General features: G+C 43.9%; 1 protein-coding gene across 1 annotated transcript in view; it reads left to right on the forward strand.

Moving 5' to 3' along the window:
• Positions 1-24,636, forward strand: part of CALCOCO2 (calcium binding and coiled-coil domain 2) — a 433,408-nt gene extending 408,772 nt beyond the window's left edge. Inside the window, exons 15-17 of the mRNA XM_069242013.1 lie at positions 3,523-3,591; positions 11,213-11,241; positions 19,891-24,636. Of these exons, the coding sequence (XP_069098114.1) occupies positions 3,523-3,591; positions 11,213-11,241; positions 19,891-20,073 (281 nt within the window). The 3' untranslated portion in view covers positions 20,074-24,636. The remainder of the gene's footprint in view (positions 1-3,522; positions 3,592-11,212; positions 11,242-19,890) is intronic.
• The last annotated feature ends 316 nt before the right edge of the window (positions 24,637-24,952 follow it).

A 24,952-nucleotide genomic window follows, 5' to 3' on the forward strand; every position in this document is an offset into this window, starting at 1 on the left:
CCAAAATGGGAACAGGGAGATGAGGTTCTGTGTTGATTGCAGAGGGCTCAACACAGTCACAAAGACTGATGCTCACCCTATTCCTAGGGCAGATGAGCTTATAGATACACTGGCATCTGCCAAGTATCTAAACACCTTTCACTTGACTGCAGGATATTGGCAAATCAAATTGACAGAGGATGCAAAACCAAAAACTGCATTCTCAACCAATAGAGGGTATTATCAAGTTACTGTTATACCCTTTGATTTGAAGAATGCACCTTCCACTTTTCAGAGGCTGGTGAATACAGTCCTCCAAGGTTTGGAAGCCTATAATGCAGCCTATTTCAATGATATAGCTGTCTTCAGCTCTACCTGGGATGACCACCTGGTCCACCTCTGGAATGTTTTAGAGGCTCTGCAAAAAGCAGGTCTCACTATCAAGTGCCAGATAGGGCAGGGGAAGGTTGTATATCTGGGCCACCTGGTAGGTGGATGCCAGATTCAACAATTGCAGGGGAAGAACCAGACTGATTTAGAATGGACTCCCCCTACTACACAGACCCAGGTGAGAGTCTTCCTGAATATCATTGGGTACTACCAGAGGTTCATCAATAAATATGGCTTCATTGTAGCCCCTCTTAATGACCTCACATCTAAAAAGATGCCAAAGAAAGCTTTATGGACAGCTAGCTGTCAAAAAGCTTTTGAGTACCTTAAACAGGCCATGTGCCCTGTATTAAAAAGCCCTGCATACTCTAAAACATTCATTGTCTAAACCTGGGTATTCCATGAGTTTGCAATAGAAAAGCGAATGCCGAGATATTAAAAATCTAGCGCTTTCACCAACTTCTCCCCTTCCAATATTAATGATCATCTGAAACCTGTATGGGATGAATGGCCATAAATGTTGCCTTACTCGCGTTAATTGCCAGTCTGTGATCTAGACAGAATCTATTAACATTACTTAAAAGGGTCTCTAGGCCTTTGGTGTTTTTTGATACTAATAAGGCATCATCCATGAATAGTAGGGCAGATATTTTGGTTCCCCCTAGAATGGGGCATTTGTTGTCACAACCCAAAAGGTGGTTAATGCAGTCATTTAAAAACAGCAAAAGCAATGTGGTGGCAAGACCCATCCTTGCCTAGCTCCTTTTACAACCTTAAAAGGATCTGTATATTCCCTGTTTGTATCTCATCTAACTTGCGCAAAACTATCCTGGTGGAGCCTAATGAATAGATCGAGGAGTAGGCAAGGAAACCCTAAGTCAGCTAGTGTGCACCAAACTTATCCTTTGGGGCCATGTCGAATGCCACCTTAAGGTCAACATGACATAGAGGCTACCCCCTTTTTCTGTCTACTTCTTTCCACCGTATTAATTGAAACCTAAAAACTTTGTCGACATACTAATTTTGGGACGAAATCCAGCCTGAATCTGTGTTATAATTTTATTTTCATCGACTCAGGTGAGGAGCTGATCTAATAAAAGCTTACAAAAGATTTTTTGGGCTCGAATCAATAAGGCTGATTGGGCGGTAGTTGGCTGGGTCAGGCTACGGGCATTTCCTATGACTAGGAGTAAGATCTACCCCTTTCCATGAGTTTGAGATCTTGCGTCCTGCTAAGATGGTATTTAAAAAATAGGTGTATGGTAGGGTGCCCAGATTACCGGTTCGGACTTAGAGGTCCACCCGTATTCGATCTAGCCCGGACGCCTTTCTTGTCTTCTGAGATCTAATGTCTGCAGCAACTTCAGTCACTGTGAATGCCCAACCATCATTAAAATAATCTGATTGAAAGGAAATTTTGCAGGGTCTGCATAAAACCAGGTAATACAGGGATTGCAGTTGTCAGAGGGGAGCAACTATATAAAGATAGAAAATGGTTCGCCCACGCTTGAGGAATAATGTGTGATTCAGGCTTCATCCTATGTATTTTGGCGCCATGTGCTGTTATTTGCCAGAAGGCTACTAGGTCCCCTGAGCACGTTGCAGGCAAAATGTCACTCCAAATTGCTGTGTCCCATGTACATTTTGCTCATTTTTAAGGCTAATTTGTAGTCTGCTCTGGCTGACTATATATGGCCTGCAGGAACCCTCTTTTAAGAGTACTAAGGAGATTACTCTTGGCTGACCCACAAGCCCTGTCGTACCTTGTGAGGGATGTTCTTAAATGAGGGAGGTTTAGTGGAAAACAACTCATTTTCAGGTTTTCAAACCATTTGGAGTAGGCATCCATAATCATGTCAGGAGCTGCCTCTAGGTTAGCCATGTAGGGCAAAATGGGAACTAGATCATGATATAATAGGGCATACTTGGATTCGTTGTCCATAATGCACTCTCCCCTAATTCTCCTCAAGTTATTACTGATTGAAGGTACACCTCGAGTCAGTCGAGAGTCCTACTCCCCCTTTCACCACTTTCACTAAGTAATAGGTGAAGAGGTAAGTGGTCCCTCTCATATCTGAACAAGTCTTCCATATCAAGGTTTCCCCAAAATTGGACATCTAATGAAAAATAATCAGTACAGCTCTAGTAGTTATTCCTTTTAAAGCTGGGACGTGACTCCTTATCAGATTTAGTTCTACCGTTTCAGGCCCTCAAGCAGCAACTTATATAAAGATCCAGCATTTGCAAGGCAGCCCACAGCAGCAAGGATAACAATGGGCTCAAAATTTGTGGAATACTCCAGTAATGATCTTCCTCTGCTGCCACTTCATTATAGAGTGCTGAAGGTTCAAAGCATACGTTGAAATCCCCAACCACAACCACTTCTTTCTGTGATAAGATGGAGATATAATCATACAAAAGATGGAGGACAGGGGAATCAGCAGTTTTAGGAACACTCCTGCTGTATACATTAAAAAGAAAGATCTTTTGTTTTATCAGGGATGGAAATCTCGATGCCAAGCAAATCTGGGCAATTATTAGATAGTTGGTTAGCACAATACCAAAGCAAAATCTTAACCCAAATTAGCAACCCACCAGAGGGTCTACCTGGTTTAGACTTGCAAGCTGGGACCTGGAATGTTTTACAACTTTGTCTATGTAAAGGGGAGATCGTCCAGGTTTCTTGAAATGTAATTATGTCAACATGTTCTATAAATTTCTCCCAGTCCACTTGAACAAGCTTGGTACCCATCCCTGCAGTATTCCAAGAAATCCTTGTCCAGATGCTCATGGGTGTAGGAGACATTTCAGCGGGAATTCTGTGTATTAGATTTGGCCTACAGCTAACTCCCCTGAATGTAATGATCATTCCTTACAGTGTTAAAAGAAACCTTCCTCCAGTCATGCCTTCGATAAATAGTAATTGACCTTGGGCCCTTGTGGGGGATTGGGGCTATGGCCTGGGATACAGAGAACACAAACGCAGAGTTTTGTAACCCTTGGCAGGGGTTTTTCTTGCTTTATTTTTGATTCTGTATGAGGGTGAACACATGTATAGGAGAGTATCCTTTCTTTCCTCCTTTTTGTTCTTCTTCTTCTACTCTGTGGGAGGCCCGAGGTCCTTAAGGGTTTCTTTAACCTTCTCTCTTTCAGGTGGCGAGTTTCAGAGGTCCTCCCCTTGGTCCACGGTTTCCCTCGGAAGAACAACAGAGGATACAGCAGGTAAGTGGGACGATACTCCCTTGGTCTATTGGCTTCTGTGATTAGTGAGGGGAGAGGGATGGTTGTGAGGGAAGTAGTGAGGGGTTAACAAACTCTAATGTTTTTACGGAGTTCTTCTTTTAGTGCAGAAAACTGGTTTTTTTGTGAGGAGGAGGGAGGGAGGTTTCTCTTTATCTAGAAGGGAGTGGGAGGGTGCCCTGGGTATCCTTCCCTGCTCCCACCTCCTGTTCTTTCCGCACCTTCCCTCTCCCCCTTCCCTTCGTTCCCCTTACTGTTGTTGCCCCTAAAAAGGCCCCGTACCTTGTTTAGCCACGACCCTCCTGGGCCGTGGCAGGCTACTTCGTGTCCTCTGGGGTTCGTTGCTCCGGCCGTCTTCTCTCCGTCGGAGTTCGCTCTCGGCTCCTGTTCTCCTTGCTTGTCGTCAGCAGGGAATTCCTTTGGCTCCGGTTTCACCGCCTTCCGTTCCCTCGCGGCGTCTTCCATCTTTAAAGATCCAGCAACCCGGAAGTCGGGTGCCGATTGCCGTCTCCGCCCCCACGCGTCTCCCTGACGACGTGGGCGGAAGTCGGGGAAGGCGTCGGGCGAACGCCAAGTCTGGATGTTCGTAGGCGAGGCGAGCGACGCCCGCCTACAGCCCTTTATGGTGGTTGCCTACTATGATTTCCCCCCATTGTCACCCTTCTGCACACAAGCTGGGAATTGGGTTTTAAAAGAATCTGCTGATATTTCACAGGGGCAGGAATATGAAGATCGATATCCCATTCTTTGAACACAGCCCTTTAAGCCGAGACAGCGTTCCATTGATCCGTTCTTTTCCAGATTGTCTTGGTCATAACCCCAGTGGAGTTTAACAGAGGCGGATCAAAGTTGACCCAGTCTAGGTCGTCAGTGGTTATATCCTTAAGACCAGGAATATGAGCCAACAACTGTAACACATTCCCTTTGGTGAGGGTGGCCATAGAACCCTTGGCAGTGTATTGAGGAATGAAGTATTAAAAGAGAGATCTTCTCTTCGTCACACTTATGGAGGTTGGAATCGTTCTGCTCCTCAGGCTGAACTGCAGTGGGGCTAAAGCAGGTGGAATGCAGAGGTAACTTTGGCGCTCGCTAAACAGGGCTACCCGGCAAGTTGAAACCAATTGAAGCCTAAGATTTTCCTAGTTGCGGAGAGGCCTATCTCTTCTGTGCACTGAAGGTGCAGGTTTATTAAAGCGAGTCAATGGAGGTTCCCTTCCAGGCACTTGATGGTCGATTGTGGGCCTATTTGTTGGTAAATTCTTTTGATGACTGCTAGGAATAGGGCCTCGCAGATCCAAGGCCTCCCATTCAGATTGGATGGCTTGGTCCACCCTTTCACTTTGCATATCCTGCCTCCCATCCCCTCCTGTCAGTTTGCTTCCCCTGTTGACGATATGGGCCCCTTGTCCTGAAACTCTGTACTCCAACGGTTCCATGTCTCTGGTTGGCTTATGCACCAAGTGGCCATCCATCTCCGGGTCCCCCATGATCTGGTTTGGATCTTCTGTTTCAAATAATACAGGAGCGTCCAGGAAGACTGTAGTCGACGTAAGGATTTGGGGCTGGGTTTGAGGGATTGCCTGTGTTGGAGGTGCAAACATTGGAAAAAGATTTCCAGAGTTCGTGGGAGCTTGTACTTTGATACTTCTAAATGTTTTGGCAGGCAGAGAGCTTCTTTTATGCATGTACTGCTTTTTTGTCTGTGTTTTTTAACCTTTGTTACCGTTCTGGACAGACAGGAAGATGAGAGTGGCTCAAATATTATGTTATGTTAACTCCTCTTATAAAGTGCAAACAGCTGCCCAAACAACAGGCATCCTGGCGCCGAAAGATGAAGCACAGTCAACATAGATTTATCTGAAGCTGTTGACCAAAACTTACACAAAAAGATATGTTTTTAGTTGCTTTCTGAAGCTTAGTAAGTCTCTATTCTACCTACGCTTAACTGGGAGGGTAGTCCACAATTTGGCGGCCCTATAAGCACATGAATGACACCCTCCTCTCTCCCTTCTGATTCTAGGGACATTGAGAGGGAATGGTCATTAGAGCTTAACACTATGTGGGCTGTATGTGGAGTGATGAGATGTTGCAAAGTATGTGTGCCCACTGAATATTTCAGCCTGTAAACAATACACAAGGCTTCGAATTCAATTCTTCTTTTGATCGGCAGCCAGTGCAATTCAGCTAGCGCTGGTCCTGCGGAATTCCTTTTCAGCACACCTAGTAATGCTTGTGCTGTGACGTTTTGAATAACCTGTAACTTTTTGTAACGTATGCTGGGCTGCCCAGATACAAGTAGTAGCCGTAGTCCAGGCGTGACAGGATAAGGGCTTGGACCACCAGCCTCTTACACTCTAAAGGGATCCATCTGAGCGATTTTCTAGGGATCTTAATAACCCAAAAAACGTACTAGATACCTTCTTGGCCTGAGAAGCCATGGTCAACTCCTTGTCCAGGATGGCGCCAAGGCTTTTCAATTCAGGTTTGGGGATAGGTGAGTCTTTCAAACAGCGGGGGCATAGATATTGATCCCATAGCAAGGGGTTGTTTCCAACCACCAGCACCTAAGTCTTGTCCCCATTAAGCTTTAAGTGGCTTGCCACCATCCATCTAGCCACCTGTTCCATACATGTAGTCAATTTTTTAGAGGTGGATGTGGTATCCGGGGATAATGAGGTGACAATCTGAGTGTTGTCTGCGTAAGATATTATTGTAAATCCGTTGGAGCAGAAAATGTTAGAAAGCGGCCGCACATAAATATTAAAAAGTGTAGGGCTCAAAGAAGAGCCCTGCGGCACCCCACAGTTCAACTTCTTCATTTCTGACTAACAGACAGGTCCTTTACCCACCTGAAAGCTCCTGTTTGTTACAAAAGATGTTAAGCATTTTAGGGCTGCCTATGAGATCCCAATTGCTTTCAATCTTTCGCCCAGGACTATGTGTGACACTGTATGAAAGGCTGCACTCAAATCCAGGAGGATAACCTCAGTTGCCCACAGAAAGGCTGTCTCCATGCTGCATCCATGGCGAAACCCATTTTGTGTATGATGCAACAAATCATTGGGTTTCAGGAACTTCAAGAGAACTCCATTGAGGAGTTTCTCAAGAATTTTCCCTATCCCTGGGAGCAAAGAGATGGGCCTGTAGTTTTCTAGTTTGTCCTGATCCAGAGACTTTTTGCAGTAACGGTCATATTATTACATGCTATCAGGCACCTGGCCTGACTCCAGCAAGGAATTATACAAAGACATTAGAGACGAAATTGTGACATCACCGCCTTGTAATAAAATATTCAGTGGTGCGGTATTGAGAAGTGAGCATGGTTTTATTGTCCTTGATAAGATGTCAGATCTACTCACTTTCGGGAAGGATGAAAGAGCTACTGTGGGCTTTCTGGCTACCTCAGATGGGGATCCAGATTCTGTTATCACTTGTAATCCTCTTGCAGTATCTGCTGCATCACACACTAGGGTATTCATGTCCAAAGTTTCCCCTTGTCGGTCCAATGGCCTGTTGGAGGAAGAACAGGACACTTGATCCTGGCTATCAAATAGTTGTTGAAAAACTTCCAGGGAAATTATGATTCAGATATACCACGGTTATTTTGATCAACATCCTCAACGTTAGGGGCATTTAATAACTTAGCCTGGGATGCTTTATTTGTCGTAGAGATCTTGATTGAACCAACCAGATTCTCCAGTATCTCTAATAATGTATTCAGCTTATTAATGATTGGGGAACATGGGCAGGATTTATCATTCACAAGGAATTTTACCTTTGTTTCCATGAGATTAAGCTTAAAATCGATTTCAGCTAGATAAGTTGCCAATGATTAAATCGGATATAATTCCAACTCCATTTTACTTGACTGCCAAAGTTGAGTCCTGGCTGAAGTGTCCTGTGAGGCTATTATTGTTTCCATCTCTTGGATATGCGGTGTGGCCTGTGATGTCAAAGCTGTCTCTCACGGCTTTTTCTGCTGGACCCTGAGTCATTTAACAGGGTTTGCTCCAAAGTTCAATCTATTTGAGCCTCAATGTTAGAAAGTAAACAATCTGTCAGGATTCCCAGTTACTGGTCAGTGAACCTCCATCTTCTGAGGGGTGAGCAGGCAGCCTTTTGATTTGAGTGCAATTCGCTTGATTGGTGTAGCAAGGCCCTAGGGTTCCTCATTTCCAGGGACCAAGCCAGGGATCGATAAACTTGTGCAGTCGTCGAAGTTTTGTTCGTATTTGAACTTGAGATTGCACTAGGGGTTACACAAGTGGTAACTGGGGGATTCCCAATATTACCTACATAAAGGGCAGGGCTCAGGCTGTCAGCAGGCATTGGTGTTTGCTCCTGCTGTCTCGTGAAAGGATCTTTAAACTCGGGGGGAAGCAGGGAGCAGGGTGTGGAGTAGAGTCTATTGTCAAATCAATGATTGGCTCACACGATCTTAAGTTAGGGTGTTCTATACTTGGTAGGGAGTCCTACGCAGACAGCTTATTTGCTTAGCTTTTTTATAGCAACCTGAGGTGAACTGGGCAAACTGCTGATGGAACACCACATGTTATTCAGGTGAATACCAATGGATGCCATATCTAAAATATCTTTTTGGCACTTTGGAACTGTTTCTGTTGCTTTATAAAAGTATTGTTTGATTGAGTTCTTTGTAAAGTTATTTGTAGAGGAGTACACCTGAGATTGAGACAGGGTACGACCCTTGCGCCAGCCCATAGACGCTATTCTGGAGCCGGTAGAAGAGATTTGGTCTGGGAGCAAGGGTTGTAAGGATTATAACAACCGACCATCTGTTATTTCGCCTGGCAGTACCTTTTTACGCGATGGCTGCTTCTATCTCACCGTTTCCATGAAGATTACACTTTTGGGCGCTTCAGGCAGAAACTCAAAGGATTTCGCAGCTCCTTGATGTCAGGATTGGAGATACTGAGTAACCCTCTCTCTGTGCCGCCTGACCTCCTGGGCTAGTACCACTATGGAGGGGCACGAGCACGCAGCTAGGGATCTTTCCGAATGAATGGATAGATGAATATTGCCCTGTAAGGCAGAGTTATCACAGTATGCCAGGGAAGGTCTTTTCTCGTGCTCAAGGTTTGCCTCTTACCAGGTACTGTAGCTTTCAGTGCTTAATTTTTACAAGGAGTGCTTACTTTTAACCAGATGTAGCACAATACGTTTTATAGATGTGCCAAGGCACGTGGTACCATTGATGGGTCCAGTGGATACAATAAGAACAGTGAAAACAGTCCAAGCTGCAGAGCAATGTAGTAGGGAAGCAGCAAGCAGGGCGGATAAATGTCTCTTCAAGCCGCACCTGGACCTAGCCATGCCGTCTGTGCTGGGACGGACCTCTCCCACTAGGCCACGGCGTCTACTACCAGGCTGTTGTGCAGCCCTATCACCACCCCAGCCCAGCAGGTCCTGGAGGCCTTGAACTTGCACCATCAGCCTGCTGCCCCCATCCGCCAACCACAGCTCTTGCCTGTAGTGCCTCAAGTGGATGTTCTGCGGCTCCTCCAGTAATGCATAAGATTCACTAGCGAGGGTTACTAACCAGCCTTCAGTTGTCGGTGGGACCAGCTCCTGGATGCCTGGGGCATTTTTAAGGCATTTTGAGACGGCCTTCTGGGGGACAGAGGGTTGCCAGGTATCTCAGGAATTCAGGGGAAATGCAGGGAGGGGTCAGCAGTTGAGGGTGAAGCGAGTGGGGGCCGGCCTCTATTGCCTCAACCGGGAGGCACTGAACGATGCAGCCTTAAAACCCACCCACCACCAGGGGCCGCGCATGAAAAACTTGAGACCCGCTAGCCAGCTAGAGCCGGGAAAACCTCTGATGTTAATTCCGGCTCCTGGCGTCCCTGGCATCCGTGGCCTCCTTACAACCTCCTCGTGCCTCGAATGAGCAGCATGCAACGCACAGCGTGCTCTGCGTGCTCCTCCTATTAAAGTGTGACCAGCTCTATCAATATGGGTCTGTGACTGGTACTTTTGCAATTTCTAGTCACTGCATTAGGAATTCTCCTAGGTTTGTCTCTGCACTGCACCATAACACTGTTGCAGATTCAGTACTAATGCACTTGTAGGTAAAATATTCACTGCACTTTAATGTACAACAGACCTCAAATTGCATATATATTGCCATAGGTAAGTAACATATTCCATATCAAGAACTGAAGTCAGGTTGTTGTCATATCCACATCAGAGTTTGCAAATGTTCTTTCCTTGTTGATATCCCCTGTAAAAACGTGAAGGAGACGCTGAAGCTCAAGAATCCCTTCTAGGCTTGGGTATCTGTAGCACAAGAACTGGGCAGACTGGAGAAAATATGAAGAACAAGAAAGGTAAAAGTCGGTAGTTTGTGGTCCTAATGAGTACTGCAATACAAATGTTCAAGTTGCATCAGACTAAGCACTGAGACCTTGTTACAAAGAACAAACTTACAAAAGTGGTAACTTCGTTGGGCTTAATGACTATGAAAATGTGCTTACTGCGCACATGATACTTCACTGTAGTACCTCACTTGTACATTGCCTGCCCTTACCAGATAGCCGCTCCCTGAAGAGCTAGACCCTAGTAAAGTTGAGAATTTGTTGACAATCATGTTCCCTCCAGGAGCATTTTCAGTTTTAACTGGAATAAAACAAGGACTTCTCTAAAGAGGGACGAATTCTAAGCAAGATACCCCTACTGCAGAAGTATTGGGAAAGTTGAATAACATGTCCTCACAAAAAGCAGAAAGCAGTGTAGTGTGATTTGTCATTTTTGACTTGCACTCACACATTGATGGAAAAGGTGGAGGGGGGCACCGTGGTTGAACAAAGGTGAAAAGGCCATCAACTAAACCTTCCTCCAGCTGCCAGTACCTGGATGATGACTTGTTATAATCAGAACAAAGCAAATAATAATAACCTTGTCCAAACCTGTCCCAAGCAAGGGAGACAAAAATAAGGTTTCCTGTCTCCAATGCCAGGCTGCTTCTTTAGTAGTCCTTCCTATTGTTTCTAGAGAAAACATAGTAGTTACTAAATGTGTACAGATCTACAAACACATCCAACCAGGCCTTCAAAACAGGAGGGCTGCTTCTTATCTTTGACTTTGATTAAACCACTCTCCTTTTAGCCTCAGTTTAAGGATATTCTCTGTGTTGTTGTGAAGCTGTAGCAGGGGTCATTGCTAACGTCTGGTAGGGCCTTTACCGAGAAATCTGACCGAGGGAAAACCTGATTGCGCCTTGCACTGTGAATGAATTCTTAATTGATGTGCTAATGGTCATTACATGCTCTGCCACCAAAGAATGAAGAAGGATCACTGACCGCCATGTCCTTTTCAGACCAGGATTGGAACCCATTGGAAAGTCAATGGAATTGAAAGGTGGAGGACAGGTTGGCACAAATAACGTTGGAGGAGTTATTATTTGTGTGATTATATATCCCGTTTCTAGATATCAATGATAAGCAGTCCAAGTGAAATTCTGTGCAAAATGCAACAGCTGGAACCCTATGTATGTCAAATGTTGTGGTAGCACTTCTATGCATGTATATTTATGAATTGTTGATGTCTTCATTCAGTAAAATCTTTTTTATTCTATTTCTGTTTATAGGTCCGGTGATGAGCCTAACAGATACCGAAGTAAGTAAATATTTTGGTTACTCTTATCCATGACACACTGTCATTAGCAATCTGAATGGGACATTGGATGGTGGACAGCCAATCAGAACCCTCCCTTCGTGGGCTATTGCTATTTTTGCAGATCTACAAAGGGAGCTGTCAGCTCCAGCGTCCCTTCACCGGGCTGTGGGCGGGCATTGGGAGCAATGCAGGAGAATTGAGTCATCTTTTCAACCTGTCTTGATGGTAAGAGGCAGCTTTTGCTCTTACAGTGCTCCCTATTCTTTTGAGGCACGGGGGCGCATGCTTATTGCGTTATTGCCCTTACCAGGACAACAACAGGTTTATATTGCCCTATTCTCATTATTGGCCCTTGCCTGCAGTTTAAGCCCATGATTACGAGAAGGTAATTAACAGCCATTGTTGGTTTGGTCGATTACAGTATGGACGATTATGCTTTATTTCTATGTAATTAATTCTCTTTTATCCATCTTTTATACTCTATCATCTCTGCTGGCACCCAGTCATTTACGTTGTTCTCTGCAAACCCATTTTCCTTTCATATCCATCAAGCGCTAAGCATTTTCAACAATCTTACATTCCACCAGTCTGTAGCGGCTTAGGAAAAACCGTATGCATTCCTCCCCTCTGAGTAGAGAAAGATTGCTGCCTGCTGTGTGTATAGCCACCAACTCCATCTAATGGATAAGACAAGCTCCACAATCCTCTGGCATTTTCGCTGGCAATGCAATGCCCTCGATACAAGTTGGTAGGTCAAGGGGCTGGGTTTTCCATTTGAAAGTTACCCTGATTTGCTACACCAATCTGCTTTAATATACCTGGAAAATCATTGATTTAGGTGCACAGTCCCTTCGGTAAGTGATTTGACTGCAGTTGCATCTTTTAGAGCTGAGGCCATATCTCACTCTTGCGGGTGAAGAGAGAGAAAAGCTTAATTCGGAATTCTAGATGCTCCTCTGTTATGCAGTTTCCTTATCAAAATAGACCAAGCATGCCCTCGTGTCTCAGGTCTCCCCTCACATCCATGCTGGCACCATTGTGACTCAAACGAGTGCTATAAAGGTTCCTAGCTGGTTTCTACTGGCAACATCAGTGAAACAAAGCCGCACTGGGAGATGAAGTCAAGAAATAGGGTCTCCTGCCATTATGGGTGGTGGTTAATAGACATGCGCTTTTTTAAAAGGGATAATAATTGAGCTGCAGGATTCCGTATTTTGAGGCGCCCATGAGTATGAGACCCTAGTGACCAGCACTGTAGAGTCTGCTGATGCTTACTAAAACTCTTTCTGCAGCTATGCTCAGGTGAAGTTGCTAGAAATATGTGTACCAAGAACAGAAGTTAAGAATTACGTATTCCTCTAAATAAATAGGCTACATTTATGTAATTTGATCATATTTTTACAGCTGCACTACATCTGTTTTGTATATCAACAGTGCATTCTTTGATATCCCAATGTCAATTGCCTTTTGCCATGCAACCTGTAATCCGCTTCATGGACTTCCTGGCTATATATTTCACAATAAAGGTACAAGACCTTTGATTGTGTTAGCAAGCAGCAGCATTTAAATGGATAAGGATGCTTGCAGTGTTAATCTGTAGTAGATTAATATTCTGTACCTAGTTTACCATTTAATAATGAGGCTCTGAATGCTGTTGTACCTTTCTAGGTATAACCTACAGAATAAATGACCATTTCTACACTTTACGATAACCTCTATTGGCAGAGGTGCTTTAAACAGAGGGCTCTGATCAGCCTTCATCCTTGTCTCTCCAAACAGATCTTTCACCGACTGGTCTGAGTGACCATTCCACCACTGCAGGGAGCAGGTCGATAGCTGCACATTTGTCCTCTTGTCCCACTCACTTTCTAGGTTCTTTATTTTAGATCACATTGTATGTTTATCATTATGTTAGTCTTGTGCAGTAGCACCAGATTGTTTCTCTTTATTAATAAAAATGATGATTTCACCATCTTCTAATGACGCCCATTAATAACCATGCATGTCCTTTTGTATGTCTCTTTACCTGACACCTCCACTGTAGCGTTCCAGCATTAAATGTTCAGCTGCTGTTTGTTTTCGATGGCAGGCCATGTTCACCATAGAGTTATTGTTGTGATATCTGTATGGTGGACATCTACTCGATTGTTATTAATGTAAAGTTTGAGGAAGATATTTGTCATAAAAAAGGGGGTGGTGTACTTAATTTCCTTTTTCATGCCTCCACTGCAGGATGAAATAAGTCGCCGCTTGGAACAAAATGTTTGTTAGAAGATACATTTGTTCCCCCCAGTATGTTTTTCAAAGTCTTAAGTATTGTGGTGTTTGTACCATTTTTTGGTCAAATCCCAGATTGGAGAGGCTAAAGATTAGCATTAGTTATTCGGATAGTTTTGGAGAACTGCAGAAACCCGTTGTTCGATGGCATCTGTCGCTGTAGATACGCATGTTCTGCAATAGCTCGCCATCTGGTGTTGGGCCGGAGTGTTACAAGTTGTTTTTCTTCGAAGAAGTCTTTCGAGTCACGGGACCGAGTGACTCCTCCTTTTGTCTCCATTGCGCATGGGCGTCGACTCCATCTTCGATTGTTTTTTTTCCGCCATCGGGTTCGGACGTGTTCCTGTCGCTCCGAGTTTCGGAACGGAAAATTAGCTAATTTCGGAAGATTTTCGTCGGTATTGTTGCGTTCGGGATCGGCGTACTTAGATTCCACACCGCATCGAAGATCGAAGAGCTCCGGTGCCCTTTGGGGTAGTTTTTCGATCCTCCGTCGGGGCCTGGTCGGCCCGACCGCGTGCTGAAGAACGCCGATGGAACGGACCCCGTTCCGTTTCTGCCCCAAATGCCACAATAAATACCCCTACACAGACCAACAGTTGGTCTGCAACCTGTGCCTGTCACCTGAGCACAGCGAAGACACCTGCGAGGCCTGTCGTGCGTTCCGGTCCCGAAAAACACTCCGAGACCGTCGAGCCAGAAGACTTCAGATGGCGTCCGCACCGACAGCCCAACGGGAGTTCGAGGAACAGGAAGAGGAAGGTACCTTCTCGATCCAAGACTCAGACTCCGAAGGATTCGACGATACACAAACCGTGAGTAAGACGTCGAAATCCACTCAGAAGAACATTTACAAGGCCCAGGGGACGCCACTGCCACCAGGCCATGGCTCGACCCATAAATTCGGTGACCGACCGTCGGCACCGAAAAAGGCCCAAACAGTGCCGAGATCGTCCGACTCCGGTCGAGACACCGGCACGCAGCCTTCTCGGGACCGAGAAAGTGCTGGAGACAAGCCTCGACACCGAGATGCCGGTGTGGACACGGCTCGACGCCGAGACAGCGGCACCGAAACAGATCGACGCCGAGAGGTTTCGGCCCCGAAAAAGAAAAAAGTCACCTCGGAGCCGAAAAAACACGCAGACAGGGTTTCGATGCCGAAACAAACTGCAAGCGACCCAGCTTCAGGCTCTTATACACAAGAGCACTCGCTAACCTCCCAAATGCAGAAGCATAGGTTTGAGGAAGAGCTACAAGCAACTGATGTGGACCATACGCAAAAGCGTATCTTCATACAGCAGGGGACAGGAAAAATAAGCACCCTTCCCCCCATTAGGAGAAAGAGAAGGTTGGAGTTCCAGACGGAACAGACACCACAACCAAAGGTGGTGAAAAGAGTTTCCCCACCACCCTCTCCTCCGCCCGTGATTAACGTCTCACCAGCACAAACTCCATCACACTCCCCAGCTCACACCACCATGAGCCAGGGTGACCAAGATCAGGACGCATGGGACCTATACGACGCCCCAGTGTCAGATAACAGTCCGGAGGCATACCCTACAAAGCCATCTCCACCAGAAGACAGCACCGCGTATTCTCAAGTGGTGGCTAGAGCAGCACAATTTCACAACGTAAGCCTCCACTCAGAACAGGTCGAGGATGATTTCTTATTCAACACACTCTCCTCCACCCACAGCTCATACCAAAGCCTGCCTATGCTCCCTGGTATGCTCCGGCACGCAAAAGACATCTTTAAGGAGCCGGTCAAAAGTAGGGCAATCACACCAAGGGTGGAAAAAAAGTATAAGGCGCCTCCTACAGACCCGGTTTTCATCACTACACAGCTGCCACCAGACTCTGTCGTTGTAGGAGCAGCTAGGAAAAGGGCCAACTCTCACACATCTGGAGATGCACCACCCCCAGATAAAGAAAGCCGCAAGTTCGATGCAGCTGGTAAAAGAGTCGCAGCACAAGCTGCAAACCAGTGGCGCATCGCGAACTCCCAGGCACTACTTGCGCGCTATGACAGAGCCCACTGGGACGAGATGCAACATCTCATTGAACATCTGCCCAAGGACTTACAAAATAGGGCAAAACAAGTGGTTGAGGAGGGACAGACCATCTCCAACAACCAGATACGCTCCTCCATGGACGCTGCAGATACAGCTGCACGGACAATTAATACATCTGTAACTATCAGAAGGTATGCATGGCTCCGAACGTCTGGATTTAAACCAGAGATTCAACAAGCAGTTCTCAATATGCCTTTTAATGAAAAAGAACTGTTCGGTCCAGAAGTGGACACAGCGATTGAGAAACTCAAAAAAGATACGGACACTGCCAAAGCCATGGGCGCACTCTACTCCCCGCAGAGCAGAGGGAATTACAGCACATTCCGTAAAACGCCCTTTCGAGGGGGGTTTCGGGGTCAAAGCACACAAGCCAGCACCTCACAAGCCACACCGTCCAGTTACCAGGGACAGTATAGAGGAGGTTTTCGGGGACAATATAGAGGAGGGCAATTCCCTAGAAATAGAGGAAGATTTCAAAGCCCCAAAGCCCCTACTACTAAACAGTGACTCACAGGTCACTCACCCCCTCCACACAACACCAGTGGGGGGAAGAATAGGTCATTATTACAAAGCATGGGAGGAAATCACTACAGACACTTGGGTTCTAGCAATTATCCAACATGGTTATTGCATAGAATTTCTACAATTCCCTCCAAACATACCACCAAAAGCACAAAATTTAACAACACACCATTCCAATCTCCTGGAGATAGAAGTGCAGGCACTATTGCAAAAGAATGCAATCGAATTAGTGCCAAACACACAAATAAACACAGGAGTTTACTCACTGTACTTTCTGATACCAAAGAAGGACAAAACACTGAGACCAATCCTAGACCTCAGAGTAGTGAACACTTTCATCAAATCAGACCACTTCCACATGGTCACACTACAAGAAGTATTGCCATTGCTAAAACTACACGACTACATGGCAACTTTAGACCTCAAGGATGCTTATTTCCATATACCAATACACCCATCGCACAGGAAATACCTAAGGTTTGTATTCAAAGGAATACATTACCAATTCAAGGTACTGCCTTTCGGATTAACAACCGCACCAAGAGTCTTTACCAAATGTCTAGCGGTAGTCGCTGCACACATAAGAAGGCAGCAAATACATGTGTTCCCATATTTGGACGACTGGCTAATCAAGGCCCATTCGTTCATACAGTGCTCAAATCACACAAATCAGATCATACAAACCCTCTTCAAACTCGGGTTCACCGTCAACTTTACAAAATCCAACATTCTGCCGCGCAAGGTACAACAATACCTAGGAGCCATAATAGACACATCAAAGGGAGTAGCCACTCCAAGTCCACAAAGAATTCTAAATTTCAACACCATCATACAACGCATGTATCCAACACAAAAGATACAGGCAAAGATGGTATTACAACTCCTAGGCATGATGTCATCATGCATAGCCATTGTCCCAAACGCAAGACTGCACATGAGGCCCTTACAACAATGCCTAGCATCACAGTGGTCTCAAGCACAGGGTCACCTTCTAGATCTGGTGTTAATAGACCGCCAAACTTACCTCTCGCTTCTGTGGTGGAACAACATAAATTTAAACAAGGGGCGGCCTTTCCAAGACCCAGTGCCACAATACGTAATAACAACAGATGCTTCCATGACAGGGTGGGGAGCACACCTCAATCAACACAGCATACAAGGACAATGGAACGTACATCAAACAAAACTGCATATCAATCACCTAGAACTTCTAGCAGTTTTTCAAGCACTAAAAGCTTTCCAACCAATAATAGTTCACAAATACATTCTCGTCAAAACAGACAACATGACAACAATGTATTATCTAAACAAGCAGGGGGGGACGCACTCCACGCAGTTAAGCCTGCTAGCACAAAAAATTTGGCATTGGGCAATTCACAACCAAATTCGCCTAATTGCACAGTTTATACCAGGGACCCAAAATCAACTCGCAGACAATCTCTCTCGAGATCACCAACAGGTCCACGAATGGGAAATTCACCCCCAAATTCTGAACACTTATTTCAAACTCTGGGGAACACCTCAGAAAGACTTGTTTGCGACAAGGGAGAACGCAAAATGCCAAAACTTCGCATCCAGATACCCACACAAACAATCCCAAGGCAATGCCCTATGGATGAACTGGTCAGGGATATTTGCCTACGCTTTTCCTCCTCTCCCTCTCCTTCCTTACCTGGTAAACAAACTCAGTCAAAGCAAACTCAAACTCATATTGATAGCACCAACTTGGGCAAGGCAACCCTGGTACACAACGCTGCTAGACCTATCAGTGGTACCCTGCATCAAATTGCCCAACAGGCCAGATCTGTTGACACAGCACAACCAAAAGATCAGACACCCAGATCCAGCATCGCTGAATCTAGCAATCTGGCTCCTGAAATCCTAGAATTCGGGCACTTACAACTTACCCAAGAATGTATGGAAGTCATAAAACAAGCCAGAAGGCCATCCACCAGGCACTGCTATGCAAGTAAATGGAAGAGGTTTGTTTGCTACTGCCATATTAATCAAATACAACCATTACACACAACTCCAGAACATGTAGTGGGTTACTTGCTTCACTTACAAAAATCTAACCTAGCTTTCTCTTCCATTAAAATTCACCTTGCAGCAATATCTGCATACCTGCAGACTACCTATTCAACTTCCCTATATAAGATACCAGTCATTAAAGCATTCATGGAGGGCCTTAGGAGAATTATACCACCAAGAACACTACCTGTTCCTTCATGGAACCTAAATGTTGTCCTAACTAGACTTATGGGTCCACCTTTTGAACCCATGCACTCCTGCGACATACAGTTCCTAACCTGGAAGGTGGCATTTCTCATCGCCATTACTTCCCTAAGAAGAGTAAGCGAGATTCAGGCGTTTACAATACAGGAACCTTTTATACAACTACACAAAAATAAAGTCGTCCTAAGGACCAATCCTAAATTTTTGCCAAAGGTTATTTCACCGTTCCATCTAAATCAAACAGTGGAACTTCCAGTGTTCTTTCCACAGCCAGATACCGTAGCTGAAAGGGCACTACATACATTAGATGTCAAAAGAGCATTGATGTATTACATTGACAGAACAAAAAACATCAGAAAGACTAAACAACTCTTTATTGCATTTCAAAAACCTCATGCAGGAAACCCAATTTCAAAACAAGGTATAGCCAGATGGATAGTTAAATGCATCCAAATCTGCTACCTTAAAGCTAAACGACAGCTGCCCATTACACCAAGGGCACACTCAACCAGAAAGAAAGGTGCTACCATGGCCTTTCTAGGAAACATCCCAATGCAAGAAATATGTAAGGCAGCCACATGGTCTACGCCTCACACATTCACCAAGCACTACTGTGTAGACGTGTTATCCGCACAACAAGCCACAGTAGGTCAAGCCGTATTAAGGACATTATTTCAGACTACTTCCACTCCTACAGGCTGATCCACCGCTTTTGGGGAAATAACTGCTTACTAGTCTATGCAGAACATGCGTATCTACAGCGACAGATGCCATCGAACTGAAAATGTCACTTACCCAGTGTACATCTGTTCGTGGCATCAGTCGCAGTAGATTCGCATGTGCCCACCCGCCTCCCCGGGAGCCTGTAGCAGTTTGGAAGTTACCTTCAATTATTTATATATGTATCATCTCAACCTTAAATAGGTGCATACTTAGTCACTCCATTGCATGGGCACTATTACTACAATTCAACTCCTACCTCACCCTCTGCGGGGAAAAACAATCGAAGATGGAGTCGACGCCAATGCGCAATGGAGACAAAAGGAGGAGTCACTCGGTCCCGTGACTCGAAAGACTTCTTCGAAGAAAAACAACTTGTAACACTCCGGCCCAACACCAGATGGCGAGCTATTGCAGAACATGCGAATCTACTGCGACTGATGCCACGAACAGATGTACACTGGGTAAGTGACATTTTCATTCTTACACGTTTGATAGGTAAATGCATAAGTATCAAGGTGTCTATTGCACCCCGTAAAAGAACAAGTGCACTTGTGGTGAGTTGATAAGAAAGGAAAGTTTACCCTATCAAGCTCCTGCAACAGCTTCTTGCCAACTGATAATCCAGGACCCAACAGCAGTGTCAGAACTCTCGAGCAATACTGGAATGTATCACACGTGGGTAATCATCCTGTAAATGTATAATCATCAGTTGTCAAAGTTAGCAAAAATTATCCTTTATTAGTCCTTTGTTTCAACCAGTCTACTTCTTGTTCTTATTTCCTGAGAAAGTAAACTAAAAAACATCATTTTTGTATTTTAGGACATTGTGTCCTGTGCATTTTGTGATGAGAAGCTTTTCGAACACATGTTGGCAATGCACATTCAAACAGAACACGCCCTGAAGTGCCCAAGTTGTCATGCATCATACAATGCCCTGGAACGCCAGGTGTTTGAAGACCATCTTTTCTGTCATACTGTAGAGGCAGTGGAGGAAGGATATTAACTTAGATTTTGGCACATGCATTTCATCTCCATCATCTGCCTCCATTATGCTGGGATATAGGTGTTGCTGGCTTGTCCTCTATGTACCTGGTCTTTCTAGTCTCTGTCAGATGAGAGCTTCCTCCCTACCATCTTGTCACAGTGACTACCTCTTCTTCTAAGTCAGGGTGCACCATCCCCATGATTAACTGCGGGGCATCACTGGTCCCAGAGTCAACATAGCCCCCCATTTGTTCCAGGGACCACTCGCCATATCAAGGCATTAGAACCCATTGCATCTCGCATGCAGAGTTTGTTTCTGTGTCCGTCCTAGTTAATAGAAACTAGTTAAAAGCCCCACTCCATTTGTTTTTTTTGACAGATTGGAATGCCCTCCAAATTGATTAGCAGTAGACCTTTCAACCCTAGTTGTGATAGCTGTTTTGGTGTACAATGTTTGGGTGCATGAGGGGCGATGCTGTTTTTTTTTAAATAAAACCTTCAGTTTTGGCTGTTAGGTTCATTTCTCCAAGATCCTGTACTGTCCTCTAACGTGTGTTGTGCTGAAATGTTCTACAATAGCTGGAGAAGTATGAGGGAATTTCATAGAAGAGCCAGGTAAAAGATACTCTGAATGCTAGAGGTTGTGGTACGAAAAGCACCTAGTAGAACACACTTGCATCATCCACAGATGCTGATTGCAAAACTCGGCAGATTTTGCCCACAGTTTTGGAAGCAATAGTCATCAGTTTGTTACAACCTATGGCAGGAAGAAATTAAACTCCGACTCAAGACCCATCAACGCACAGCGTCTCAGAACCATAAAACCTTAAAGAATTATTAGTCTGTCCCTGCCCTTCCTGATGGGTATAGCCGAGTTAGGGCAGTTGCCTCGCTGTCTTCCATGGGGCAAGATTAATCCATCCAGACCATGTGGAGTTTAATGCCCCCAGTCAAAATATTCCAGCATAAATTGCCTTTGGTAGTGTTTGCATCATGGGATTAATTAGCTTTTGGGTAGAGCCAGGAAACGGAGCATTTCTTAAACATAGAACATTGACTTTACAGTGAATCACGGGTAGAGGGCCAGCTGATATGTAACTACAGAGACCCAGTCACAGGTACCTGATTTATCAGTTATTGCTACTTTTACAGTGCAGTCAAAGCTACTATGGAGGCACTTGAAAAACATATGGCAGCAAACACACTGAAGGAAAAATTTGGTGAAACTGAACTTCACCATGAGACGAGGACTAGCAAAACTGCCTAGCAGCACAAGAGTCTCATAAGCCATAATGATCCCCAGCAAAGGAAACCACAGTGGGCACAAAGTTCAACTGGCAGAGAAAGTGAGACTCAGTAATTTACAGATCCCCCCCCACTGCATCAGGATCCTAGGTTGGTGGATCCTGAGCTTCCAGGTAATCATTCCGAAGTCAACAGGTGGGACGCAAAAGAGTGGCAATCAACAGATCAGTCATACAATGCCAGATGGAGAAATGCCTCATGCACTGACTGCACACGCAGGCTGACCTGTGCAGAGTTATTTTGGGCTGAATTCCTGGATAAGACTGTGTGGCTCTTAGCCATGCGTTCATTTTCATTAATGTTCCAAAGGGTATCATGTGATGCTTTAAGAGCTTAAATTAAGTCTAGTATGAGTATAGATGAGCAGATAAACCATTTTTTAAATTACAGTTTTAGTATGAGCGCATTTTATCAGTGTATTCATAGATAGAAACACATTTTAATGAAAATGTGTTTTGTATTCCTCTACTTTTCAGTCTAAAATAAGATCCAAAAATAAGAGATACTTTCGAGTGTCCGGCCACCACTGGTGCCACCGATCTGCACTTATTATTGCAGAGAATGCAGGAACATGATGGCCCATGACCGTATTTGTTTTTACTGACCTGCAAATACATCTTAAGGAAAATAGTTTTGTAATCCTGATAATTTGATAAATTATTCCTACACTGAGCGTGTGCTTTGAGAGAAGAAAATCCAGCAAGAACATGCTTAGCACACCTGTTAGATGGACTATTTGGGGCACACATTTCTTAAGGGAGAGACTTCATTATTTTGGGGGGTTAGGATTGTGCTCAGTTCATAGTCATAAATGTTTTTGTTAACTTTATTTGTTTCCTACAAATGGAACACCCACTTCCACATTAGGGATCTTGCTGTTATAGCAGGTGTCCACAGCACAGTTGGCTCCTGTTTGAACTCTGTGTCCCAGGAGAGCAGCCCAAAACTGATAGAGCATGGACCATGTATTATCATATTACTTGCCAGAATAGGTTTAAGGCATATGTATAGGCTGAGGGAAGCTTGGTTGGATGAGGTAGGTGAAGGATAGTCTATGTGGGCTTTGTTTGGTGTGCTGCTATCCAAGCTGTACTTGTTGCACATGCGGGAAAACATTTAATTATTGCCATCTATGCTGTGCTTGTTCTGTGTGTCAGGGAAGCTTCTGCTTCCTGAGTTTTAACCTATTTTGTGTGCACATTTTCTCTTGTTGGTTTTTACTCAACCCGTTATGTGTTAGTATGTCAATATTGCACGCCTGCTGCCTAAGCAAAGTGGAAGAGGTTTACATTTTACAAACAAGCCTTGTTACTCTAAGTTCTGGAGGCATTCTATAGTAACATGTGCCTACCTATGTGCATACTGTACATGGTTTATAGGTACTCACTAAAGAGTTGTGCTGTAGTGATTCTCAGGTTTAAAAAAAAAAACACTCCATCCTTTATCAGGTCTGTTTAAGCATAGAATTAAAACACTTCTGTATCCCAGAAAATATCTGCAGTGGGTATCCTGCTTGAGATTAGTTGTGACGTCACACTATCATGCAGTAAGACCTGCGTTCCTGGGGAGTGAAGCTGCCCCTCCAACTGCTGCCTCACTAAATTGTGGTGGTTGCAACAAACTATACATATTAATCTAAAATTAAGAAGGAAGAGTCCAGAACTATGCAACATGCATCATCTTTGACTTGCTTTGGTCCTGTCACATCGCCTTGGCACCTAAGGCCCTTCCCTCGTACCCAAGTAAAGAACAATGCAATTCAAAACTCTTCCCTTGTGCAAAAATCACTGTACTTATGCAGTGCTGGTTACTTATGAAGACCTCATCTTCACCTGATGAAGGTGTAGGAATCTCACACATAATAATCAGTCCACCCAGCTATGTACAGAAGGTTTGCAGGAAGTATCTGCCATGTGCAAGTTTTCAACCTCTTAAACTAATTCTTTTGTGTCCTAATTGGTGATTCGGTCTTCATAAATTTGTGAATTGAGCTTTAAAGACTCTCATGTATATTTTTCTCTCGGTTACAACTTCTACTTTTGTGTTGGAGGCAGCCGCAAAACTACATTAATACTGTACAAGAGGAAAATACATATGTGAATGAGATGCAAAGTTGAAACTCATATGCAGCAATATCATATACAGTTCAGAATATCCCAGGCTGTTACTACAGATAGAGGCTTTGTAAATACCCCTGCAAGCCATGATATAATACATAGGTATGTTGGGAAGGTAAATTGGTGGAGCGGAATGTTCTGAAATTGAGTAGGGCACCACTCTCCTACATTGGCATAAAGTGCTCTACTTTTAGACATAATTGGGATATTTTATGTCACTCTGGAGTTCCCTGATTTTATACAGGAATTTAGCCTATGTCCTTCACTTTCTGAAGGGTAACAGAACTACTGGCTGATATGCAGTATGCAGATTATGTATAGTAAGGGGATCTTTATACTTAGATGCAAGCATCTGTAACAAATAATTATTGACACCTTGCCTATTTCTGTAATTAATAGTGGATGAGGCTATTTAATAATTATGGATCTATATACTGGGGTGATAATAAATAGGAACTATATAGTCCTGAAATTCTGTTTACGGAGGATGTGATCAAAGAGGAAATATAAATCTCTGTTGATTCTTTATGGGCATGGAATTAAATAAAATTATAGAAACCACAAATGTTATTTTTTGGGGATGAAGTTTCAAGTCATGAAATAAAACATCTTAATTTCTTAATATCAGATTATTGAAAATGTATATGCTCCTGTAAAACCATATAAAGTGTGATCTTAAAAAGCAACTGTATGTCCTTAATTTATGTATACACTGAGGTATGCTCTACAAATATTTAGCCCTTTCTTGATCTAACGATAACAGAGAAATGGCTGTATAAGTGAATTCACTTGTTTGTTCCTATATGTAGATTCAGATGGTATGTTATGCATATTTTTGTCTCTTCGAAATCCCTTTCCTTGTTTTCTGAAATTAAATCATAATGTATTTAACTGCATTTAAAAAGTCTGTCTTTAAATGCTTGGAAACTTACATCTATCTTGTATACTCATGATTAAGCTGTTGCAGGAAGTACAGACTTGTACGCTGATTTTTAGTTTTTTCTCAGTTTATTAATGAACAAAGGTAGAAGGAATTTAAATTGTATTCAAAGCACCTTTTTGTCCTAATGTCCAAGGGTTTCATTTTATAAAAATACGTCTTGGAAACTAAAATCTTACTGTATTTTTCTAGCTAAAAAATAAATATTTTTATCCCTAAATTATGTCTAGGACTTCATTTATTTGTGCGGTTGTTGAATCTTTATTCATTTTGTCACACACAGATCTGCCTGTTCTCCTCAACTCTCTCCAATCTTTGTCAGCATCACAATGGACTTGCGTGAAACTGTTATCTAGAAAATGTTTGGTAGTAAAAAGCACTGCATGGATAACACCTAGTTATATAATTTCAATTTTTAATAGGTATAACATAAATTGGCCATGAGCACCAGTTTCCTTTCCTGTTTCTCTGACTGTTAGCTCTTCCAGTACACCTTGGCTTGTAAACAGTATCTCTTTAACTATATACTGGGATCA

Source organism: Pleurodeles waltl, chromosome 6 (genome assembly GCF_031143425.1).
Source record: "Pleurodeles waltl isolate 20211129_DDA chromosome 6, aPleWal1.hap1.20221129, whole genome shotgun sequence".
Classification (NCBI taxonomy): Eukaryota; Metazoa; Chordata; class Amphibia; order Caudata; family Salamandridae; genus Pleurodeles; species Pleurodeles waltl.